The 27767-nt window shown below is 38.1% G+C and overlaps 1 protein-coding gene across 3 annotated transcripts in view; it reads right to left on the bottom strand.

Annotated features, from left to right (window-relative positions):
* LOC134811487 (kinesin-like protein KIF2A) overlaps positions 1–27767 on the bottom strand; it is a 53427-nt gene that overhangs the window by 19743 nt on the left and 5917 nt on the right. For all 3 annotated transcript variants that reach the window (XR_010159817.1, XM_063818332.1, XM_063818331.1), the window contains exons 4-11: positions 26573–26652; positions 24347–24482; positions 23751–23838; positions 20656–20777; positions 17903–18008; positions 17531–17602; positions 14898–15007; positions 8469–8832 (exon numbers count right to left, since the gene is read on the bottom strand). Coding sequence is in view for 2 of the 3 variants with exons in the window: in XM_063818332.1 (XP_063674402.1) it covers positions 8469–8832; positions 14898–15007; positions 17531–17602; positions 17903–18008; positions 20656–20777; positions 23751–23838; positions 24347–24482; positions 26573–26652 (1078 nt within the window). In the remaining variant the exon portion in view is untranslated. The remainder of the gene's footprint in view (positions 1–8468; positions 8833–14897; positions 15008–17530; positions 17603–17902; positions 18009–20655; positions 20778–23750; positions 23839–24346; positions 24483–26572; positions 26653–27767) is intronic.

Raw genomic sequence — 27767 nt, 5'->3', positions numbered from 1 at the left:
TGTGATATTTGTATCATAATGAGCCTAAATAACGATTTCCTTTTGTACACTGCTTCCTTAGGAGACAGGCATCATGTTACGAAATTTTCATAAAAAACTGATAACATTCGGTCTCTCCAGACCCATTTGTATCATTATCACATCTCAGAAAATGTGATATTTGTATCATTGGACTTTAACGTGGTCTAGCTCTGTCAATTTATGTGATAGCATGATTTTGATTTCATAGTCATAAAGCTATGAAGATTCTACAACCAATCAATCGAGTCTATCATAGCCAATAGACTATATAAGACTCTAAAAATCAATTTAGAAAAAGTCAAAACGTGAGACAACGTCTTGTTGAAGGTGTCCATATCTTGTTAGGATTTCGAAGGTATGGTAAAAATATCACGGAGTATCCAGTTTCCGTATATCAAATTCGATTCCTACTCCTCTTAGCGAAATCACATTGATACGAACAGTTCACTAAAATACCGAAGACACGTTTTACATTTTTGAGTAGCAGGGGAATATTTCAATCATTTGGAAGACGTTGAGACCGACCAATAATCTTAAATTAGGTGGTAATCCTGCGCGGTCGATCGCTTATTTCGAGACGTAATACAGCTTAAAAGTTGAAGACAAGTTCAATCAAATGGACCTTTAGACACTTATTCATCTTTCGTGCAATTATCTTGAAGTAAAGTTTTTTAGAATGGAAATACTTTTAGCTTTACTGATGGAAAGTTTCACGATGTTCTAGAGTCAACGTCATCCATTTAAGTGACAAAAGGACGCTACATGTCACAGAATGACTTGATTTTCCGTTAAAAGTAGCCATTAGGTAACTTCATGGCCTTAGCAATGTTTATTTCGTGTTGGAAGTAAATTATTAGCTCTCTGTGGAATTTGGCTAAACGTGGTATTGACGAAATTCACGAAATTACGTATAAATTGACAAAATGGCGACAAAATGGCGTACAAGGTCAAAATTTGTAACGGAAACGAAACAGCGCGCCAAACAAGGTAGACTGACTGAGACATTTTTCACGTGCGATAGCTCTACAGACATGTGGGCACCATTTCACTGAAACTTTGGTTGTTTTGCGCCGTTGCTAGCTGGAGTTATATTTCAAAATGTGTGCGAGTAGATTTGTAAACTTATCATACTTTATGCTATCGTTTGGAAAAGTTATTTGTACATAGATTCCAGAAATTTTCATGATTGCATCATTTTATTACAATTTATCATGAGCTTTTGAAAACAGTCCGACGCTGAGCCCAAATTTCAGCAAAATGACGCCGTTTTTTCGTAACACTTTTTTTGATTCAATGCCGTTTTAAAATCACGATATTCCAACAATGCAAGTTTTCCCAGAATTATGGCCGTGTGTTCTGATCTCATCATCGTTAGAACTATACCATGATACCAAAAATTTGTAAATCCGAGAAACAAAATAATTATTGATAAATAAATAAATAAATAAATAAATAAAGTCAATTTTTACAGCACAGCAATATATATCTAAATATCAGATCCTCTGTAATCATAATGTATAAAAAAAAGGAGCTTTTCTCTGTGCTGAAGGATGAATCAAGGCAGATCATGGTTCTGTTAGCAGGCCACCCTAGTTATGGACAATACATATATATAAAATAATTAAATTATAATTTTAAAATTGTGTCAAGATTGAACTAAAACATAACTCAGGGTAAAATAGACGTAATCCCTTCGTCAAATTAACTATTTACAATACTAAACTTAAACGAACTCCGGGTAAAATAAACGTAATCCCTTTGTCAAACTTGCTATTTACAATAAGTTAATAAATTAATACGGTTGAAAATTATTTCATATTCAATAACAATGTAGCATCAATATAATTGATACAAATGAGGAGCATACATAGCAGTGAGAATTGCACATAACAGGAGGACTGGAGGTATGAAGCAATAATGATTGACAGTGCACCTTTCCACTGATGTTCCTAATTCCCTGTAATAGCTTAATAGGCATGGAAATACTTTGATTGCAGGGGATAGATTGGATTCACTTATGTACTGAGATAACTTAACCGAAATAACATAACTGCCTAGATACATTGGCTAGTGTTGGGTGGGATCATGAATTTATCGTAAGAGTTATCCCCTTGGTAATTCTCATCAGTTAGCACCATATTCATAAGAGTTTCTTTGTATAACTTAGAAAATTTCTTAACGTCGTCACACTCTCTAAGGGACTTTGGTAATATGTTCCAGGCCTTAGTTCCTAGATAGTTAAACTCCTTGTGAGATCTTGATTTAGGAGTATAAAGATTGCAGTTTTCTGCCTCACGTGATCCACCAGAAATATACGAGAATTTCCCGATAAAATGCTTTGGACATGTTTCATTGATTATACGGTACATATATGAGCTAAGATGAACCTGTCGTCTCAAATGGAGAGGAAGCCATCCCATATTTTTGTATACATTAACCGACCTCTCTCTGATGTTTACATCTAGGGCTATTTTAGCAACCTTTTTGTACATGATATCTAACTCTCCTAGTCGTTTTTATATGTTCTTGACCAGATGGTGTCTAAGTAGTCAAAATGTGGCAACATAAGTGCATTAGCAAACATCTTCCTGAACTTAAGAGGGAGAAGTTTTTTTGATCTATACATAGCACCAATTCTTTTGGATATCTTTTTCTTAATGTTATCAATATGTTCATTAAATGTCAATCTGCTGTCAACTATAAGTCCAAGGTACTTATGGGATTTAGTTTCACAGATTACCAAAGTAAGGTCATCACAAATTTCAACAAGGATGGCATCAAGGTTAGGCTTAGAGTCAAGGATCATTAGTTTTGTTTTTTCATTATTCAGGGATAGTTTATTAGCCTGAAGCCATCTGATAACTAATTTCAACTCTTGTTTGATGTTACCATAGTTTCCTCTAGATATATTGTCAAAATATAATGCACCGTCATCAGCAAATAGATAAGGTTCAGAAAATAGGCATGCATTAGGCAGGTCATTGATAAAAATGCTGAATAGAATTGGTCCTAATATACTTCCTTGAGGCACTCCAGAGTTCAATGAATGTAAACTGCTTATCCTACTCCCAACTCTAGTTTGCTGTAATCTATCTGTGAGGAAGCTCCTAAACCAGCTCAATGCAGTATCTTTTATTCCATAATGCTTCAGCTTTTGAATGAGAATATCATGGTTAACAGTATCAAATGCCTTTCTGATGTCCAGGAAGATAATTGCAGGATGCTTGGCACTGTTCTTAGCAGTAAATATACGATCAAACAGATCTAACATAAGATAAGTTGTAGAGTGATCTTTACGGAAACCATATTGATGCTCTGAAAGTATTCCCTTTTCATCAAGATATTGAGTCAGTTGGGAGTTCACACAAAATTCGATGCACTTTCCAAGAATCGGTAAAATTGAGATTGGTCGATAATTACTAGGATTCTCAGTATCACCATCCTTATGGATTGGGGTGACTTTTGCAACCTTGCAGCTGTTTGGCATGATGCCACTGGATAAACTCAAATTTACAAGATGTGTTAATGGAGCAATAAATGCAGGTAAAATTTGTCTAAACACTCTCAATGGTATATGATCATTAGTGGATTTGCTACAAGGGATACTTGCCACATAGTCTAAGATATTGGACTCAGTTATTTCAGTAAAGCTATTCAAGCTGGTCTCGTTGTCAATCTGCTCATTTTGTAGATAAGATAGAAATTCATTTTCATTTTCCAGCTGCACTTCTGCTTGGATCTTTGGACCTATTTCAGCAAAATATTTATTGGTGGTTTCAGCATCAAGATTGTTATTGATATTGTTAGCTTTAACAGGCAGATTTGATGCTGTTTTTATCGTTTTCCATACACCCTTTAGATCATTCATGGCACACTTGGCTTTCAGTTCTGTTGCTAAGTTAGTCTTCCTATTAATTCTAGACAAATAGGTTGAATAGTTTCTCTGCCGTTTATATGCCATCCATAATGAGTCACATTTATTACAGTGTATAAGACCATTTGGATGTATACGTCTGTTCTTGTTGTGTGTTAAAAATTTACGGTAAAGTTTCCCTTTCAATTTCTTACTTTCTAAAAATTCTGGAGATGGCTTATGGATGTAATCACTATGGCACTTAATTTGTTTAATTGGACAGAAGTGATCATAGTAGTGATCAATATGTTCGTTTAAACCATCAACTGCATCATTCAGACTAGTTGAATCTATTATTGGTCTATAATCACAAGTTTCCAAAAATTCTTTAAGAGCAGTAACATTCATTTTGCTGTGATCTCTTATTAGTAACTTCTTGAATTTTGAGGCCTTATGCACATTGAAATCGACAATGAACTTTACGACCTGATGATCTCCTATACAATCATCAAGGACTTTGCAGTAAAGAAACTTGGAGTAAGTGTTTGTTATGACAACATCGATTGTGGTCTTTGTGATTCTGTTTCCTAGTTTAGCAATGCGGGTAATATCCTGAACTACCTGTACCATTCCAAACATTTTCATTGTAATGTCTAATTTCTTATAGTTCATACTGCTGATGTTGTTTTGGTCTACATTTACATCACCCAGCCAAATAACATTCTTACTTCCTATACTCATCATGCAGTCTGTCATATAATCTAAAAATTTGTCAAGAGGACTAAACAACTCAGATCTGTAGAAACAGCAGATGAAAATATTGCAATCTGTAAGATGGATCCAAATAGCCTCGATTTGGTCATATTGCAAAACTAAGTTTAGTTGAATCATTTTAAACTTTATGTGCTCACTGATGAGAATGCCACATCCCCCATGACCATTGTCGTTAGGACGGTCTTTGCGGATAAAAGTAAAATTCTTGGGTAGGTTTAGACTGGCTGAGTCAATATCCGACTTAAGATTTGTTTCATTCAGGCATAAAACATCTAATTTCTCTTTCCAGATTAGATCTTGGATTTCAAGACATTTTGGCATACCTGTTAGTCCTCCCTGCATGTTGCAATGTCCCACTGCAAGCTTTTTGGCATGGTATGAAACTGTGATTTTACTAATGCACGGGTTAATGCAAGAACTGCTGTGAGAGCATGAAAATTTTTCCAATTTATGCTGCTATAAACTTGTCAGAATAAGATAAATTGCAGAACTGGCAAATTTGTATGAGATAATAACAAAACTTTCTAAAACTTCAATAAACATTAGGAACAATGTGTAATTATCCCTTATCTAGATGAAATAAATGTTAACAATCTTTCTGAAAATTCAAACTTGCTTATGCCTATGGGCCCAATACTTCAGAAATTTAGCAAGTCGAATAACACCGCTTGTATTGAGGTGACAGTTATCAGATATTTTTGCAGATGGTCTGGCAAAATAAAATTCTTTCCTGAATCCACTTCTATTATAGTTAAATAAATTATGGGTGCTAATGTAATTAAAACAAGAATCTTTGCTACACATATCCTTAATAACCTTATTCAGCTCTGCCACAACATCATTGCGGCCTTTTGTACTCCTGGGAAGAATATTGAGAACATTAATTGTTGCATTCGGATACACTGACTTGAGATAATTTAAGAGATTACTAATGTCACCCGCTGCATCCTTCAGTGACTTTGAGCCAAAATAGACTGTGTTCACATTATTAGTTCCTGTCATAATATAAATAATAGATGGGGATGGAACGGAGTGTAGGTCAGTTTTTAGTTTATTTAACATTACTTTGGCATCAGCCCCAGGATAAAACAGTTTACTAGCACTAACAGTGGACGATGATAACTTGTCCGCATCAAGAAACCTGAACATAGAGCTGCTTATGAATAGGACAGACTTTTGTGAAGCTTTAGCTGACTGTTTGCAAACTGAGAGTGCAGGTGAAGAAGAGTCTGTCAGTTTGTGTCCTGAATGAGGGATGGGTGGGGGCGGTGAACGCAGACCAAACTCAGTTGACTGAGTGATCCTAGGGGGCTTCATCAGTCTTAGGGTGATGCTGATCCGGGGTTCATCACACATTTCGTCTGGCAGTATCTCATGTTGAAAGTCAGCCTGAGACAATTTGGACATGATGAAGACATCTCCATGCTGAAGCTGCACAGAGCCCACAACTTCATTGCTGCCGTTTGATCTAATTTGCAGTGTTCTCGTCGCACCAAGTGAAATGGTTACAATATCAGAGTGTTCTACAATACATGATTCAGAATCGCTATGAGCTGGCATGAACTCTGCTCCAGTTTCATATAGATTGACGAGAATACTATTGTGTCTGAAATTGGGTAATATCACATTAATGTAGGAGCTGAGTTTAGCAAGGTAGGAATCATTGTGTACACTTTTTGGGTCATGTGTTGCACCTGAATACTCATACGGAAAGTCACCAAAATAAACCGATTTCCTGTTTTTAAAACCGTGACTGAACTCAAGTTCTTCCATTAATAGATCAAGTGAAAATTTAGAGAATGGACCATCATCTAGTAGGGTAACTGGTTTCACTGGTGATGGGGAACAAGTTACAGATATATTCATTGGCCCCGGTGTTATAGGATCGTAGACAGGGGCAGGGACCAAGTTTGGATATTTGTCTCTGGGCTTAGGGGTGTTCATCCGTGATTCACCAGTAGCAGTAGATACAGGGAGATCAGACACATCATCCTCGTCTGCCATAACCTCGTGAACAACAATCTCACTGATAACAATCTCGTTTCCAACAACCTCCTGTGGAACAACCTTGTCCACGACATCGTTGTCAACAAACAAACTGTCCGATACAACATCTTCCACAACAATGTCATCTACATCAAACGCTTCTACTTGATTGATAACAACGTGTGACTGAGGGGTAATGGTTATGATCTCACATTCAATCTCCTCTGATAAGTTTGGCAGCAAATTTTCACACTTAAAACTCTGTTCTTGTATTTGAGTTTGATCTGATATGAGACTATCATTGTACTGAGCAATGAGATCACTAGTTCTGATAATTTCATTCAATAAAGACAACTTTTTTTCTAAAAAGTCAATCTTGATGTCTTTTGACAGACAATTGTTACAGTTCTCTGATTTTTCAGACTGGAATGAAAAGTTCAAATGTTCTAAAGGGCGCTCACAAGAGTGGAGACTAATGTCTGAGCTCTGATTATTTGACATAGTTATATTATCAAGAGTTCAATGTTCAGAAGCACAATAAACACTGTAAACGCAATACCTTCAGTCCAGATAGTAGTTTTGATGAGAATAGTTTTGATGAGAAGGAGGAGGATGAGTAATCTTCAAGTACACTCACAGCAGTCCTTTGCACGTCAACACTTACGCTCGTCTATCATATCTCATACCTCAATAAATGTATTTAATTGTAGTTGTGAAAATAGTTTAAAACTGATTATCACCTACTTAAATTAAGTTACACTATACCGCTCTAGAGTCCTCATGTTATGGGATCTATAAGGGAGGGCCGCTCTGCAGTCCTACTTCCGACCTTCACCGGCCTACAGTCAACCGCTCAACAGTCCACCGCTCAACAGTCCTCATTTTAAGATCGTACCGCTCTAAAGTCCTCATGTTGTGAGATCTATAAGGGCGGCCGCTCTAGAGTCCTACCCTGGCGATTTGACACCGCTCTACAGTCCTACTTCCGACCTTCACCAACCTATAGTCCTACGCTCAACAGTCCTCCGCTCAATAGTCCTGCTCCCCCCTACAAGTCAACTAGTCAGACATCTTGCTCACTCTAACATACCCCTACATATCAAATAGTCAGACATCTTGCTCGCTCCAACATACCCCTACATGTCAACTACTCAGACATCTTTCTCGCTCTAACATACCCCTACATGTCAACTAGTCAGACATCTTGCTCGCTCTAACATACCTCTACATGTCAACTAGTCAGACATCTTGCTCGCTCTAACATACCCCTACATATCAAATAGTCAGACATCTTGCTCGCTCTAACATACCCCTACATGTCAACTAGTCAGACATCTTGCTCGCTCCAACATACCCCTACAAGTCAACTAGTCAGACATCTTGCTCGCTCCAACATACCCCTACATGTCAACTAGTCAGACATCTTGCTCGCTCCAACATACCCCTACAAGTCAACTAGTCAGACATCTTGCTCGCTCTAACATACCCCTACATGTCAACTAGTCAAACATCTTGCTCGCTCTAACATACCCCTACATGTCAACTAGTCAGACATCTTGCTCGCTCCAACATACCCCTATATATCAACTAGTCAGACATCTTGCTCGCTCTAACATACCCCTACATATCAAATAGTCAGACATCTTGCTCGTTCTAACATACCCCTATAATCTACATACTATGCTATCCGTACCCCTACATAGACTTCGTTCATTTTAATTGTTTATCTTCTTGCACTGGAACGTGGCTTTGAACAAGAATTTCTTTCTGAATTTTATTTCAAACTTATCGTTCACTATTAAGGTATTCTATTGAAAAGTAAAGAAAACATTACCTTGGTATGAGAGGATGAGCTTGCGTCGCTGTCAGTTCTCGACAGTAGGGAAACATCACTAGGCAGATCACTCGCAACATCAGACGTGTCCAGAGGAAAGTTATCTGCGCACAGCCCACTCAGGGCATCGGGGCTGGTATGGGGGCGTTGTTGTGATGTGCGTGGAGGGGAGGGAGAGGAGCTGACGAGGGAGACAGCAGGAGGTGAGTGGAGAGGTGTCTCGTCTTGTGCACTGTCTCGTCTTGAGTGGAGGGGTGTCTCGTCTTGTGCACTGTCTCGTCTTGAGTGGAGGGGTGTCTCGTCTTGTGCACTGCTCGTGGATATCTCACTCGGAGTGTTGCCGTCTCTTCCCAGCTCTTTCACTCTATGAAAATACTTTGATCATCTAACAACTACATTAAATGTATAAAATAATGATTCCTTGTGTTCAAATTACAGTGTTAAAACAAGAGTATAACCCTTTGTTTTATTCAGATGTTGAAATTATTGAATAAGTACTCAGTAACTGATGAACAAATATTGGACACCATACAGAAGATGAGGTATGGACAGTTTGCTTCACTAATGAAATGACCAACATGAAAAAAGAAGTGTGTCACTCTGCGTGGTTTTATGTGCATAATGGACAGTGCAGGTCCCTTATTTAGAGGGAATGTAGTACATTACAAACAGAGTAACAAGAAAGCCAGTTAGATATAATATCAACTCATCTCAAGTAATAAGTTATTTTAATTGAGCTGGTGACTCAATAAAACAAAGACATTTGGGCAGTATCCAGTATATGTGATGTGATTAAAGTTTTCATCTTTTCCTTCAGGACAATATTATGCGCGTTAAGCTACAATTTTGTATAATGTATAATGTATAATGTATAATGTACAATGTATATTATAATATATAATGTATAATGTAAATTATAATATATAATGTATAATGTAAATTATAATATATAATGTATAATGTATAATATATAATATATAATGTATAATGTATAATGTATAATGTATAATGTATAATGTATAATATATATAATGTACAATGTATAATGTATAATGTATATAATGTACAATGTATAATGTATAATGTATATTATAATATATTTGATGCTGTACAGCGCTATATTTAGTTTTACTAAATATCTCTGTGCTAGCTAACTACTAACAAAGTAACAGGTAAAACTGCTATGTTGTGTAAACACATACACAAACACATGCACAAACACATGCACAAACACATGCACAAACACATGCACAAACACATGCACAAACACATGCACAAACACATGCACAAACACATGCACAAACACAATATGTACAAACGCATGTACACACAAATTATACTGCATATATAATTATGTACAAATACAAACACACAAATGCACAATCATACACAGATGAACACTGAGAGATATTAATTACTAAGCAAAGTCACAACTCACACATACAGATTCCAGATTTTAATTAGACAGTTCAGTACAGAGCATGCTATAGCTTCTATACACTACTGTATTGAGTGTATAGTGTATAGACAGTTCAGTACAGAGCATGCTATAGCTTCTATACACTACTGTATTGAGTGTATAGTGTATAGACAGTACAGTAAAGAGCATGCTATAGCTTCTATACACTACTGTATTGAGTGTATAGTGTATAGACAGTACAGTAAAGAGCATGCTATAGCTTCTATACACTACTGTATTGAGTGTATAGTGTATAGACAGTACAGTAAAGAGCATGCTATAGCTTCTATACACTACTGTATTGAGTGTATAGTGTATAGACAGTACAGTAAAGAGCATGCTATAGCTTCTATACACTACTGTATTGAGTGTATAGTGTATAGACAGTACAGTAAAGAGCATGCTATAGCTTCTATACACTACTGTATTGAGTGTATAGTGTATAGACAGTTCAGTACAGAGCATGCTATAGCTTCTATACACTACTGTATTGAGTGTATAGTGTATAGACAGTTCAGTACAGAGCATGCTATAGCTTCTATACACTACTGTATTGAGTGTATAGTGTATAGACAGTACAGTAAAGAGCATGCTATAGCTTCTATACACTACTGTATTGAGTGTATAGTGTATAGACAGTACAGTAAAGAGCATGCTATAGCTTCTATACACTACTGTATTGAGTGTATAGTGTATAGACAGTACAGTAAAGAGCATGCTATAGCTTCTATACACTACTGTATTGAGTGTATAGTGTATAGACAGTTCAGTACAGAGCATTCTATAGCTTCTATACACTACTGTATTGAGTGTATAGTGTATAGACAGTACAGTAAAGAGCATGCTATAGCTTCTATACACTACTGTATTGAGTGTATAGTGTATAGACAGTTCAGTACAGAGCATGCTATAGCTTTTATACACTACTGTATTGAGTGTATAGTGTATACACTACTGTATTGAGTGTATAGTGTATACACTACTGTATTGAGTGTATAGTGTATACACTACTGTATTGAGTGTATAGTGTATACACTACTGGATTGAGTGTATAGTGTATAGTGTATACGTACAGAGCATGCTATAGCTTCTATACACTACTGTATTGAGTGTATACGTCACATTACAGTACCATAGAGAGATATTATTAGCAAGTAGAAAACATGGTTACAGGAAAGAGAGAAAAGCTCTGGTATAGTGTATTGAGTGTACATTACACTGAGTTATCAGTAATCACTACAAAGACAAAGAATTCTTGAGATTCTGTGTGAATAGTCGGGGGGGGGGGGGGGTTGCAGGTACTTTTTTGATGGAACATAACCCTAAAAGTACCCGAGGGGTGGGTGGGTGTTTTATGAAATTTTCGAAAAGTATCATGGTACTTTTTTTGTCCCAAAAAAAAGAAGGGGTACCCCAAAACATGATTATAAAAGTACATGGTAATTTCTTATTACCAAAATGTTAGAATCGGGTTTTTCTGAAATTATACCTAGCTTGTTGTAGATCTAATTGGGTTTTTCTGAAATTATACCTAGCTTGTTGTAGATCTAATTGGGTTTTTCTGAAATTATACCTAGCTCGGTGTAGATCTAATTGGGTTTTTCTGAAATTATACCTAGCTTGTTGTAGATCTAATTGGGTTTTTCTGAAATTATACCTATCTTGTTGTAGATCTAATTGGGTTTTTCTGAAATTATACCTAGCTTGTTGTAGATCTAATTGGGTTTTTCTGAAATTATACCTAGCTTGTTGTAGATCTAATTGGGTTTTTCTGAAATTATACCTAGCTCGGTGTAGATCTAATTGGGTTTTCTGAAATTATACCTAGCTTGTTGTAGATCTAATTGGGTTTTTCTGAAATTATACCTAGCTTGTTGTAGATATAATCGGGTTTTTCTGAAATTATACCTAGCTCGGTGTAGATCTAATTGGGTTTTTCTGAAATTATACCTAGCTTGTTGTAGATCTAATTGGGTTTTTCTGAAATTATACCTAGCTTGTTGTAGATCTAATTGGGTTTTTCTGAAATTATACCTAGCTTGTTGTAGATCTAATTGGGTTTTTTCTGAAATTATACCTTCCCCTTTAGATATGACTAGCAGGAACCCGTATAATATAACCCTAAACGGTGCCAAGACTCAAAATACTAAAATAATTATTACCTATTTAATTGGCGTTTTTGACACCACTTGGGGGTCCACATTTTGGGCTCTAAAATCATTATTCCTTGGCCAATTTTTTATTTTTTCATGCTGATTTGAAGGCCATTAAAGCATTTGACCCAGCCAAAAAAGTTTCAGTTGTATATCTTTTATGGTTATTGCGGAAAGTCGCGTTAAAGTTGATGCCGTGGTGTCAGTAAAATGGCACAGATATATATATATATATATTTTGTAGCTGTACTCCTACACATTAAAAGTCGGTGTTGATTAGATCTTCGAAATAAGTCTTTGCATCATTTTATTAAACATCGTTATCTGAGATAAAATTGTTCTAAAAGCAACTGGAATATTCACAAATCTTTAAAATAACTTACAAACTAGGAAAGGAAAACAAGTCTTAGGAAGACGTACAAAACTATGTGACTTAAAACGGTACAAAACTAAAATATACTGAGCAATAATCAAACGAAAAGAATGGCTGCGTACATTTTATCTAATCTATTAAAGATTAGTTTCTCGGAAAAAGCTAGATTTCTCTGAATCAAGCAGTAAAAATATATAAATAGTAATGAATATAACACGTCTCTGATAGCAATATTGTAAACTAAACACGGGTTAATAGGCTGAGATCATGTCAAATAAAATAAATAAACTAAACACTAAGCTCCAGCGGATTTAAAAAGGATGTGGTTACTATCGAGGGTGTTCATACCCCCATAACGCTCAAGGGTTTTCAATTGGGTCTGGTAGAACCCCTCTCTAGCTTCCATGGCCTTTTCCCTATCTGCTTGACTTATTTCAGGTTTAAATTCAAGAGCGTCCACTATAATAACAGAAAGGTGCGTACTAAGTGAAGAGTTATATAAGGCTACTGAACTAAAATCTAAATCATGATCAATATCTAAAAAGTGATTTACTAACTTACAACTTCTGATACATATATATATATATAAATTGGGTATATATATATCGTCTCGCTTTATATATAGTAAGATTGCAATTTCTGTAGCGGAAAACCTTAAAAAACCTTAAATTTGCACTTTATTGCATTACGTTTGTCCAAACTTTCGCACTGTGGACCTTAAAAAACCTTGAATTTAACTGTTTTGGACCTTAAAAATTGGTCCAAAGGGGCCTTAAAAGACGTGAAAAAAACCTTTAAAATGACTCTCAAAAATGCCGGCAACCCTGCTCACAAGTCACATCGAGGTGTCAGAACATCTTCAGTTTAGGAAAACTGATGAAGAGGAATTTTTTGAAAATTGGGTAGGTGGTTATTTACAGAAATTTCGAAAAGTCAGCATATGTTCCCCCCCCCCCCCCCCCGGCCCCCCCCCCCCCCCCCCCCCCCCCCCCCCCGGAATAGTGTATACTTATCCTTGAGTCTTGACTCTTGAGATATCCATGAATATCTACTACATAACTAACCTACTACTACATTGTTTCGTAAAATAGAGTATAATAATATTAAATATCTACTACATTATCTACCCACTACTACATTGTTTCGTAAAATAGAGTATAACAATATTAAATATCTACTACATAACCTACCCACTACTACATTGTTTCGTAAAATAGAGTATAACAATATTAAATATCTACTACATATTAACCTACCTATTACCACTATACAGTAAAACCCCGATTCACCGTGGAGTTTGGGGGAAAGGAAATATCCGCGGTATATCGGGGATTGCGGTAAATCGGGGCAATTAAACAATTGACCCCCGACAATTGACCCCTATGTAATTGCACTGGGGTCAATTGTCGCTAAATCTAGGGCTTAGTACGACAATTGACCCCCGACAATTGACCCCTATGTAATTACACTGGGGTCAATTGTCGCTAAATCTAGGGCTTAGTACGACAATTGACCCCCGACAATTGACCCCTATGTAATTACACTGGGGTCAATTGTCGCTAAATCTAGGGCTTAGTACAACAATTGACCCCCGACAATTGACCCCTATGTAATTACACTGGGGTCAATTGTCGCTAAATCTAGGGCTTAGTACGACAATTGACCCCCGACAATTGACCCCTATGTAATTACACTGGGGTCAATTGTCGCTAAATCTAGGGCTTAGTACGACAATTGACCCCCGACAATTGACCCCTATGTAATTACACTGGGGTCAATTGTCGCTAAATCTAGGGCTTAGTACGACAATTGACCCCTATGTAATTACACTGGGGTCAATTGTCGCTAAATCTAGGGCTTAGTACGACAATTGACCCCCGACAATTGACCCCTATGTAATTACACTGGGGTCAACTGTCGCTAAATCTAGGGCTTAGTACGACAATTGACCCCCGATAATTTTCGAGGGGTGAATTGTCGCCCACCCTTGGTAATTACTTGAGTCAAGTCACTTGACCAACGCTTTTTGAAACCGTTTTCATTCAGGCCTATTTATGAATATGAAGCTCCGTCTTTTGATAGTACATTGGCCTAATAAGATCTGACATTTTCCCGACAATTTGTCTTGTTTCTCAGTTGCAAGTTACGGATTCTAGGGCGGTAAAATAATAATAATAATAAATTGAAATTTAATAAACTTTAATATAACCTACGTGAAAACCGTGAGAGATGAAACGTTTCATTACTTTTTGACCAGTATGAAGAAGTAAAAAATTGGCCAAGAATAAGAACTTTAGGTCCCGAAATTTGGACCACGGCCCCAAATGGTATGAATAAATATTGTTATATTTTGACACCACTTTAGAGTTTAGGGTTGGACGGTTTTCTGCTAGTGTTTTAAATATCGAAGCGTGTTTTAAAAAGCAGCTAATTAATTAATTTACCTGTCTGCGTATCGGAGAGTGTTGAGTGTGTCCTCACAACTTGAGCAACAGGGAGATATTGAAGCTATCATACACGTTTTACTATTCCCTATAAACGAGTCCCTTAACACCTGTAATTAGTAGGGTGATATTGATATATAATTAGTAGCTAGTTGGATAATTCGTAAGTTGGATAATTCGTAGGTCCCACTTCGAGAAAATAAAGAATATTTAGACAGACACCTGATTCCAAGGCAAGGTCCCACTTCGAGAAAATAAAGAATATTTAGACAGACACCTGATTCCAAGGCAAGGTCCCACTTCGAGAAAATAAAGAATATTTAGACAGACACCTGATTCCAAGGCAAGGTCCCACTTCGAGAAAATAAAGAATATTTAGACAGACACCTGATTCCAAGGCAAGGTCCCACTTCGAGAAAATAAAGAATATTTAGACAGACACCTGATTCCAAGGCAAGGTCCCACTTCGAGAAAATAAAGAATATTTAGACAGACACCTGATTCCAAGGCAAGGTCCCACTTCGAGAAAATAAAGAATATTTAGACAGACACCTGATTCCAAGGCAAGGTCCCACTTCGAGAAAATAAAGAATATTTAGACAGACACCTGATTCCAAGGCAAGGTCCCACTTCGAGAAAATAAAGAATATTTAGACAGACACCTGATTCCAAGGCAAGGTCCCACTTCGAGAAAATAAAGAATATTTAGACAGACACCTGATTCCAAGGCAAGGTCCCACTTCGAGAAAATAAAGAATATTTAGACAGACACCTGATTCCAAGGCAAGGTCCCACTTCGAGAAAATAAAGAATATTTAGACAGACACCTGATTCCAAGGCAAGGTCCCACTTCGAGAAAATAAAGAATATTTAGACAGACACCTGATTCCAAGGCAAGGTCCCACTTCGAGAAAATAAAGAATATTTAGACAGACACCTGATTCCAGGGCAAGGTCCCACTTCGAGAAAATAAAGAATATTTAGACAGACACCTGATTTTGGTGGAAATGTCTTCTCTAGACTCATTAGTACTGAATTGAACAACCAAAGTTTTTGTTTGATAAAGCGTAAATTTGTGATTTTTCTCATTCAAAGAAACCAGGCTCGGAAATGAATAAAATAATAAAATTATCAAGATTTTCAGAGGGCTTTACTCTATAGTTTGGGTATAGTATACGAAAATTTGGAATGATCTCATCCCCTATCAGTAGTCAATGACTAGACAGGGTTATTGAAAATTACAAAGAATAAAATGGCGTCTGGACTTGGGACCAGCTCATAGTACATTTCATTAATGCCCTCTGAAAACCATTCTGCTAGCTAAAAAATGATATTGTTAGGTAAAACGTACTGAAAATTAAAATTAAGATTAAAAATTGAAAACGAACTGAACTAACAAAAAGAATGACACGTCATGCTAAAATACATATTCCGAAGTAAGATTAATCCCAAATTTTCCCCAAATGTTAAAATACTTGTCGACAAAGATTTCAAACCGTTTGCGCAAGGCAGCAATATTGAAACTTTGTGTCATTAACTAGAAATTTATACATCGCTTTATTATAGCAAAAAAGAACTAAACATCCAAAGATTCAGTTCAAGCCATCTAAACTCTCTAAAATCTAGCCATCTAAAATCTAAAGCGACTCACGAACATGTACATAAGAAGTAAGAACTATGAATTTTATGGGGAAACTAGAAAACCCGTGGTCACAGGGAGGAAGCTAATATTATTTTTTGTTAGTAAGTTAATATCGCGTCAAAAATATTCTACCCAACCGAAAATACAGCCAAATAAAATATTTTTCGTACTAAACACAGCGTAATATCAACAAAACCGATCAAAATGTCGTTGAAACAATCATTGTACGTGCACGTGCGTGTAATAACCCTCGCTACCATGGTTACTACGCAAGTTCATATTTTTCGTCTGATTTGCACGTGGGCGGTCGGACAGTGTACAGTGTACAGTCTACAAACAAAGATAATTCTCTGAATTATAAGTAAGATAATTCTCTGAATTATAAGTAAGATAATAATACAGAACAATTCTCTGAATTATAAGTAACTAAGTAAGATAATAATACAGAATAATTCTTTGAATTATAAGTAAGATAATAATACAGAATAATTCTCTGAATTATAAGTAAGATAATAATGATAAAACGGGAAATCGTCCCAGAGAGTGTATGGAATTTTATAGTTAAACATTGCTGCATACTCAAACTATGGCCCTCCGAAAATCTAGATAATTTTATTCATTTCCGAGCCTGTTTTCTTTAAATGAGAAAAATCGTACATTTGTGCAATATCAAACAAAAACTTGGTTCCCAGTTAGGTTAAGAGTCTAGAAAACATTTTTTCACCAAAATTAGGTGCCTGTCTAAACATGTTTCATTTTCACCGACTGGGACCTTAACGTGAAATTGCCCGTATATGATAAAATATTATGTTGATTGGATATGGCTTCGGAAAATTGAATTTTCTAACTTTTGCCACCCCCCACCCCCCCCCCCCCCCCCCCCCCCCATTCCATGTTCTTCTTAATTTCCGCTCTCTGCTACTAGAGCAAGATAACTAGATCCTCCTAAACATCACTGATTTTAAGAATTAAAAGTAACAGTTAACAGTACCTGTGTAAGTTTGCTCTGTCTGAAAGGAGTGTGTTTTGACTCTTGATCCAGGGCCCGAATACACTCTTTCAACTAATGGAGAAATTATCTTCATTTATTATACTCTGTTAGGAAATATACACATTACAAGTTACACATTTCATATTTCACATTTCATATCATGTAATAATGGAACACAAACAAAGGTTAAACATTTCATTTCATTTTAGAAGAAAAATTACGATTATTTTAACATAATCACACACCTCGATGAACGTATGCCTGTTAATATTCATGTTAGGGAAACAAATCCTGTGGATAATTTGAATAATATGTATTGCGTCACTGTTAGCAGACATGTTAAACATTTCAGAGGTATTTGGTGTAACTTACAGCTAAAAGACTAGTGTTTATTTCAGCTCCTTCCATCCTAGTTTGTTTACTTGTGTCGCTAACATCAGCTGCTCGTTCACTACCAGCCAGGTCTATAAACGAAAACCTGAGAAAAGGGGATATTAACACTACCAGCCAGGTCTATAAACGAAAACCTGAGAAAAGGGGATATTAACACTACCAGCCAGGTCTATAAACGAAAACCTGAGAAAAGGGGATATTAACACTACCAGCCAGGTCTATAAACGAAAACCTGAGAAAAGGGGATATCACTACCAGCCAGGTCTATAAACGAAAACCTGAGAAAAGGGGATATTAACACTACCAGCCAGGTCTATAAACGAAAACCTGAGAAAAGGGGATATTAACACTACCAGCCAGGTCTATAAACGAAAACCTGAGAAAAGGGGATATCACTACCAGCCAGGTCTATAAACGAAAACCTGAGAAAAGGGGATATTAACACTACCAGCCAGGTCTATAAACGAAAACCTGAGAAAAGGGGATATTAACACTACCAGCCAGGTCTATAAACGAAAACCTGAGAAAAGGGGATATTAACATCAGCCAGGTCTATAAACGAAAACCTGAGAAAAGGGGATATTAACACTACCAGCCAGGTCTATAAACGAAAACCTGAGAAAAGGGGATATTAACATAATATCACTACCAGCCAGGTCTATAAACGAAAACCTGAGAAAAGGGGGTATTAACATCAGCCAGGTCTATAAACGAAAACCTGACAAAAGGGGATATTAACATCAGCCAGGTCTATAAACGAAAACCTGAGAAAAGGGGATATTAACATCAGCCAGGTCTTTAAACGAAAACCTGAGAAAAGGGGATATTAACATAATATCACTACCAGCCAGGTCTATAAACGAAAACCTGAGAAAAGGGGATATCACTACCAGCCAGGTCTATAAACGAAAACCTGAGAAAAGGGGATATTAACACTACCAGCCAGGTCTATAAACGAAAACCTGAGAAAAGGGGGTATTAACATCAGCTAAGTCTTTAAACGAAAACCTGAAAAAAAGGGGATATTAACATAATATCACTACCAGCCAGGTCTATAAACGAAAACCTGAGAAAAGGGGATATTAACATCAGCCAGGTCTTTAAACGAAAACCTGAAAAAAGGGGATATTAACATAATATCACTACCAGCCAGGTCTATAAACGAAAACCTGAGAAAAGGGGATATCACTACCAGCCAGGTCTATAAACGAAAACCTGAGAAAAGGGGATATTAACACTACCAGCCAGGTCTATAAACGAAAACCTGAGAAAAGGGGGTATTAACATCAGCTAAGTCTTTAAACGAAAACCTGAAAAAAAGGGGATATTAACATAATATCACTACCAGCCAGGTCTATAAACGAAAACCTGAGAAAAGGGGGTATTAACATAATATCACTACCAGCCAGGTCTATAAACGAAAACCTGAGAAAAGGGGATATTAACATCAGCCAGACCGTCTATAAACGAAAACCTGAGAAAAGGGGATATTAACATAATATCGACATACTATTATCTGCAATCTTCATATTATTCACACTTCATCAAGAATATTTGAATACCAGATAAAAGTAGCGATTGTTACTTTGTTAGGGATGCGATGTCAATTTGTGGGGGAAAATATTATGTACACATAATATAATACTAGAAAGCCCGTGATCACAGGGAGGAAGATCACGGGCTTTGCTCTCCCAAAATTTCAAGTTGGTTGTCCACAATTTAACCGAGTTATGACCCTTTTAAGATCTTACAGATACGTGATCCAGCTCTTAATCAGTAATATCTTCACTCAATCAATGCCCTGATTGGTTGGAGACTGCTTATAGGACAGCAACCGAAGGGCTATAATGCGAATTTCTTCAGTTTTAAAGAACGTCATTATCAGGTCTATCAGTGACATGAGTCAACATCTTGACTCATGTCACTTTTTACACCATCCTTAACCATTCACTCTGATTTCACCGGCAACCTTCCCCAGGGTTGCCACACCCCAGAGGTAGGCATCTCAATGCTATCCTCTCGTGGGCTATCTTGGCCCAACCTCTCTACTATCAGTATTCACTCAAAGTGATCAGATCATCATCCACCAACATGCTCGTTACCGCCTAATGAGTCTCATTGTTGCTGGCTAGCGAATATCTCCCGATGAGATTACTGATTGGGTGACGAAATCACTGATGAAGTACCGAGATCACGTATCTGCAATATCTTAAAAGGGTCTTTAACTTAAACTTAAGTTAACTTTAAAGTTATTAAAGGGTTGCGTGTGGGCAGTTACTTCTGGGCCATCCTGTTATAGTTAAGGGGGCAGGGGGGTCTTCATGGAAATTTTTCTCAAAATCAAATTTTTAGTTGAGGGGAGTGATATATCTATTGGATGCTTTTGATCCCATGGAAAAATATTGTTCCTAGCCGAAATTATTGCCGGTCAAATTATACGTTCGCGTTCCGTGTCTATATTATAATACCTGTATATATTGATACCTCCCCCCTCCCCCCCCCCCCCCCACCCTTCCCACATACAGCTAGATGGATTACACAGAGTCATTACACTCAATTACACACTGCACTTCTACATAACAATTACTGATTCATTTGCTGAACAGAAACTCTCATTCTTCATTCATTAGTAGTACTAGCAGTATTACTAATAAACATTTCGCACAGTCCGATAACTAATTAACATACTAACTAATTAACTAATTAACTAACATACTAATTAACATACTAACTTTCCCTTGGGGGTATCAGATTCAGTTCTCAGTTCTATTTGTAAGATAGCGTGAGATCTGGAGGATTCTGCGTTAACACTCGTACTACCACTACTCCTCCTATTCCCTCCTTGATTTACCAACTGAAAGAGGTTAGTTACTGAAGAGTTACCATGGTTACCAACTGAAAGAGGTTAGTTACTGAAGAGTTACCATGGTTACCAACTGAAAGAGGTTAGTTACTGAAGAGTTACCATGGTTACCAACTGAAAGAGGTTAGTTACTGAAGAGTTACCATGGTTACCAACTGAAAGAGGTTAGTTACTGAAGAGTTACCATGGTTACCAACTGAAAGAGGTTAGTTACTGAAGAGGGAATATTTGTACGATTATTAAGATAATATATTTAAATAACACCCCCCCCCCCCCCCCCCCCTAACTGAAGAGTGAATATTTGTACGATTATTATGATAATATATTTAAATAACACCCCCCCCCCCCCCCCAACTGAAGAGTGAATATTTGTACGATTATTATGATAATATATTTAAATAACACCCCGGCCCCCCCCCCCCCCCCCCCCACCTACACGGATCAGAACTCTTAATTCAATTTTGGTCATAAATTGTACTGAGACGATTAGGTTACTAGGTTACTACATGGAAATTTTCATGTAAGTAAGTGCATACATCATAATAATATGGATCATATTACTCGAGGACTAAGAAGTAGAAAGTAGTGATTTGATATACACTCAACAGTAAACAACAGGGTGCCCCAAAAAGACGGGACTAGTTAATGAGTTAAATAACTGATTGTCATTTATCATTTACGGTGGCTGTACGAGTCCTCCAACAAATTCAAACCTCTAGTTCATTTTGGCAGTCTCATCACTCATCACCATTATCTTGATACTTTTTTATGCTATCGGCTTGTTTTTGGTCATAAAGTGAAGATTATAGGGGGGGGGGTGTCACGTCCGTCTATGTCCGCCTATGTCCTGTCCTTTTTGGATTCTATGAGACAACGGACGTGTTTTTTGGGACATTGGCGGACTCGGACGGAAATTTGCGGACCCGGACGGACATTGGCGGACTCGGACGGACATTGGTGGACTTTAAAGGGGAACCCTCGAGTCCAAAATTGTATATTAAAAGGTAGGTGCGGACTTTGAAAACCGAAAAAAAATTTTTGGCTCATAATGATCAGGGTAGCTTGATACATGAACTGAAATAGTTTCCAGAAAAAGTTTGAACATTTTTGACTTGGACAATTTTCAGTCCGAGTCAATCTCGATACGAACCTTAGAAGGCAGAGCTCCCACTTCCGAGCTCGTGTTACAAAGGGGAGGCCTGCCTTCCGAGATCGCATAATAAAGGGGGACCCTAGAGTCCAAAATCGTATATCGAAGGGTAGGTGCGGACTTTGAAAACCGAAAAAATATTTTTGGCTCATAATGATCAGGGTTGCTTAAAACATGAATAGAAATAGTTTCCAGAAAAAGTTTGAAAATTTTTGACTTGGACAATTTTCAGTCCGAGTCGATCTCGATACGAACCTTAGAAGGCAGAGCTCCCGCTTCCGAGCTCGTGTTACAAAGGGGAAGCTTGCCTTCCAAGATCGCATAACAAAGGGGAACCCTCGATTTCAAAATTGTATATCGAAGGGCCGGGTAGGTGCGGCCGGACTTTGAAACCGGCCGCTTTGTACGGAGCTGCCTTAGAGTCTAACGCCGTAGAGTACGGATCCCGGGATTGCCAAATGAATGAGCAAGCGAGGACAAGTGGTGAAGTAATTCAAGATCAAGCAATCAACAAGAGAAGGATAAACCCGATAAAGTTATTAACTGAACTGACGTATTACGAAAAACGTAAACTTTACGGCATGATCATGACCTGCATTAATTTGTTTGATCAAACTCCATGGGTTGCACAATGCACAGTAAGCAAAAGAAGATTTATGAATCTTGCGATGAAATTATTATCACTGAAGGTGTTATCAATTTACCCAGCTAACGAATCGAAAGCAGAACCGATTCAGCACTCAAACATCAGAGAGATCTTTGTGTCCAGATTTTATGTCCGAATAATATTTTAATATAAGAGGTCTAAAGAATCAAAAAACAGGAAAAATAGTGTGTAGGTGTATTATCATGTATTAATTAAAAACCCAAGTTTAAGGTAAACAAAGGCAACCCCAAAAAGTTGGTTTTAAAACTTGATTATATCAACCCCCTCATGCAGTAGAAACACTTTTAAACACTTAGAATTGAATATAGTATGTTAAAAGTGGGAACAATACTGAAAAAAACAACAAAACATTTAAAATATAACCATAAATATACATAAATACCTATACCTATTTTGAAATCGTAGGGAATTATAAGTATTTATGAGGTTGATGCCCCCCCCCCCCCCCCCCCCCCCCCCACTTTTTACAGTATGGAGCAGATATGAAAGAAATAAATTAAAAAATACCTGATTTTAAATTTCCTCGAATATAGCTTTCAATTAGCGAGCTTCTAGTGTGATATATAGCACGTTGTTGCTAAGCAGTAGTCGGCCCGAAGACATATCGAGAAAACTAATGCTTTACAGAGTTACAGGGCGGGAAATTGTTGAAGGGAGGTTTTCAGAAAATCGTGAATAATCTAGTCACTTTTAAAATAACATTAAACTCCTTGGAGATTCGAAGGAAGCCGCAATAACGAAGGATATCCGAAAGTTCAGCAAAAAATGTACCCCATTCATACCCAATATACAGAAATATCGGAGGTGTAGTAGTACATTAGTGCAGTAGTGCAGTAGTGCAGTAGTGCAGTAGTGCAGTAGTGCAGTAGTGCAGTAGTGCAGTAGTGCAGTAGTGCAGCAGTGCAGCAGTGCAGTAATGCAGCAGTGCAGTAGTGCAGTAGTGCAGTAGTGCAGTAGTGCAGTAGTGCAGTGGTGCAGTGGTGCAGTAGTGCAGTAGTGCAGTAGTGCAGTAGTGCAGTAGTGCAGTAGTGCAGTAGTGCAGTAGTGCAGTAGTGCAGTAGTGCAGTAGTGCAGTAGTGCAGTAGTGCAGTAGTGCAGTAGTGCAGTAGTGCAGTAGTGCAGTGGTGCAGTTTGTTATAATACTTACGTCTATAACACTGGTGTGGGAGTTAACTAGTCTCTCAGTCAAACCAACTATACAGATAGCTTTTTTAGCGTTCTCTAGAGCGTTTAACCTGATAATATAATACAATTTAATACAGATTATATAACGTACCGAATATAAGTATTACTTTACATTCAACAACTTCATTTTAACTATCATTTCAGATTTCGAGCACAATAATGGGATAGTTGTAAACTGATACCGAGTACAATAAAGCAATAATGGGTTCGTTTTACACTGATACCGAGCACGATAATGTGACGATTGTACACTGATATCGAGCACAATAATGGGATAATTGTACACTGATACCGAGCACAATAATGGGATAACTTTACACTGATACCGAGCACAATAATGGGATAATTGTACACTGATACCGAGCACAATAATGGGATAATTTTACACTGATACCGAGCACAATAATGGGATATTTTTACACTGATACCGAGAACAATAATGGGATAATTGTACACTGATACCGAGCACAATTTAATGGGATAATTGTACACTGATACCGAGCACAATAATGGGATACTTGTTGACTGGCTCCCCGAGTTCCATGACTAACAACTTACCTTTTTCGTTTGTTGATAAGATCGAAGAGTTGCCCACAGTATATTTCGTAAAAACTAACGTAAACTTTAAAACCGGTTCCATATTTCTGAGATTTTATGGTGGAGAAAATATCCCTTGCTGCCAGCGTAACTATACCTATGGGAGAACTGCTTATAACCAATTATAACTATAAATTGATTACAACTGTTTAGCTAAACTGAGGCATACCCGAATAGTAATACTCAGCTCCGCGCCTAACTAAACATTGCAGTAATACTCAGCTCCGCGCCTAACGAACCATTGCAGTAATACTCAGCTCCGCGCCTAACGAACCATTGCAGTAATACTCAGCTCCGCGCCTAACGAACCATTGCAGTAATACTCAGCTCCGCGCCTAACGAACCATTGCAGTAATACTCAGCTCCGCGCCTAACTAACCATTGCAGTAATACTCAGCTCCGCGCCTAACTAACCATTGCAGTAATACTCAGCTCCGCGCCTAACTAAACATTGCAGTAATACTCAGCTCCGCGCCTAACGAACCATTGCAGTAATACTCAGCTCCGCGCCTAACGAACCATTGCAGTAATACTCAGCTCCGCGCCTAACGAACCATTGCAGTAATACTCAGCTCCGCGCCTAACGAACCATTGCAGTAATACTCAGCTCCGCGCCTAACTAACCATTGCAGTAATACTCAGCTCCGCGCCTAACTAACCATTGCAGTAATACTCAGCTCCGCGCCTAACTAAGTTACTAACCATTGCAGTAATACTCAGCTCCGCGCCTAACTAACCATTGCAGTAATACTCAGCTCCAAGCCTAACTAACCATTGCAGTAATACTCAGCTCCGCGCCTAACTAACCATTGCAGTAATACTCAGCTCTGCGCCTAACTGCAATGGTTAGTTAGGCGCGGAGCTGAGTATTACTGCAATGTTTAGTTAGGCGCGGAGCTGAGTATTACTGCAATGGTTAGTTAGGCGCGGAGCTGAGTATTACTGCAATGTTTAGTTAGGCGCGGAGCTGAGTATTACTGCAATGTTCAGTTAGGCGTGGAGCTGAGTATTACTGCAATGGTTAGTTAGGCGCGGAGCTGAGTATTACTGCAATGTTTAGTTAGGCGCGGAGCTGAGTATTACTGCAATGTTTAGTTAGGCGCGGAGCTGAGTATTACTGCAATGGTTAGTTAGGCGCGGAGCTGAGTATTACTGCAATGTTCAGTTAGGCGTGGAGCTGAGTATTACTGCAATGTTTAGTTAGGCGCGGAGCTGAGTATTACTGCAATGTTTAGTTAGGCGCGGAGCTGAGTATTACTGCAATGTTTAGTTAGGCGCGGAGCTGAGTATTACTGCAATGTTTAGTTAGGCGCGGAGCTGAGTATTACTGCAATGTTTAGTTAGGCGCGGAGCTGAGTATTACTGCAATGTTTAGTTAGGCGCGGAGCTGAGTATTACTGCAATGGTTAGTTAGGCGCGGAGCTGAGTATTACTGCAATGTTTAGTTAGGCGCGGAGCTGAGTATTACTGCAATGTTTAGTTAGGCGCGGAGCTGAGTATTACTGCAATGGTTAGTTGCAGTAATACTAACTAAACATTATGTAGAGCGTGAAAACGTTTGCAAGGAGTCGTGGACTTTAAACAGTAGTAAGGTGGCAGTAGTAAGGTGGCAGGACAAGGTGCAAAAGATATTGTGGTACTTCCATATCCGGTCAGATCGTTAGTTATTTGTCCACACTGTACACCTTTGTCCCTTAACAGTCTCCTCCTCTGCCGTCTTGTTACGTTCCGCAACGCTTCTGCTCAGCACACTGTTCAATAGAATGATCAGGGGATATGAAACCTTACAGTAGTTTTCAGTGCTTTGTTATGGTCTTGCTTTGCTGAGTACTTGCTGCACGTTCAGTGCTTTGCAATGGTCTTTCTTTGCTGAGTACTTGCTCCTGCAGCACTTTGTCACATAAAAGCTTGCATCAGAATCTTCTGCCAACCCAAATATCATAAAATTTCGGCATCTGTCTTCCTTTGCCACAACGTCTTTGACAACAGTTTTCAACTAAGCGCTTGATAATCTGCTGATCTTCAGCAGCAACAAATCTCCGACTGATCCTTGATGAGCTATAACGTTCTACTTTAGCTAATACACTCCCTCAGATGATAGGTTATATATTTTATAACCCACTTAGAAATGAAAATAACATTTATAGTTAATAATAGAAGTGATTAAAGCATTTCGTAGAGATCTACCTGGAAACTGCTTAGTTCCTATCATAGTATAAGTTTTGCCAGAGCCCGTCTGGCCGTAAGCGAAACAAGTGGCTTTGTTCCTGAAAAATTTGTTATTTATCTAGGTGTTATTATGGCTACCGGACAACTGAACCCGATTTGAACTTTTCCTAGACAGGGTAGTTTGAGAAAATAATTATAAACCCAACCAGTCTACCTAATTAGCTTTTGAAACTACAACTAAACCCAATCGTCACTAGAAATAACTTAACAGGTAAACAGGTTTCCAAATGCAGCTCTAGTTTAGCTGCTGCCTGGTATCTACTGCTATAATTTCGGAGACAAAAAAGAGACATTTTTTGCCAGAGGAGCTAGACCAAACCGGAGTGACATAGAGACTACTCACACGTTGTCTTAGCTCATCTTTCTTTTCCACACCCAGCAGGCACTTAAGTGTTCATTTATGACTCATCTCCCTCATCCTCCACTTTACACTTTGATTTCTCCGGCAACCTCTCCCAGGGTTGCCATACCGCAGCTAGGCAGGCAGAGCACCCACCATGACATATTATATAACGCACCCACCGATCCAAAAACCCTAATTCACATACCCACCGATTCCAATCAACCCTTCCTTTTGGAGGATATATTCCCATCCACCCAAAAAAACAACTTAAACACTCACCCAAACACCCACCCAAACAAGAGTCATGAAAATCAAACTTACCCTTGGAAGACACAGTCTACGAGGGGTTTACTTACCCTTGGAAGACCCAGTCTACGAGGGGTTTACTTACCCTTGGAAGACCCAGTCTACAAGGGGTTTACTTACCCTTGGAAGACCCAGTCTACGAGGGGTTTACTTACCCTTGGAAGACCCAGTCTACAAGGGGTTTACTTACCCTTGGAAGACCCAGTCTACGAGGGGTTTACTTACCCTTGGAAGACTCAGTCTACGAGAGGTTTACTTACCCTTGGAAGACCCAGTCTACGAGGGGTTTACTTACCCTTGGAAGACCCAGTCTACAAGGGGTTTACTTACCCTTGGAAGACCCAGTCTACAAGGGGTTTACTTACCCTTGGAAGACCCAGTCTACAAGGGGTTTACTTACCCTTGGAAGACCCAGTCTACGAGGGGTTTACTTACCCTTGGAAGACCCGGTCTACAAGGGGTTTACTTACCCTTGGAAGACCCAGTCTACAAGGGGTTTACTTA

The sequence above is a fragment of the Bolinopsis microptera genome, chromosome 2 (assembly GCF_026151205.1).
Source record: "Bolinopsis microptera isolate Bmic1 chromosome 2, MBARI_Bmic_1.0, whole genome shotgun sequence".
NCBI lineage: Eukaryota > Metazoa > Ctenophora > Tentaculata > Lobata > Bolinopsidae > Bolinopsis > Bolinopsis microptera.
Note: the sequence above shows the minus strand (reverse complement) of the source record. Positions and strands in the feature narration are given on the sequence as shown.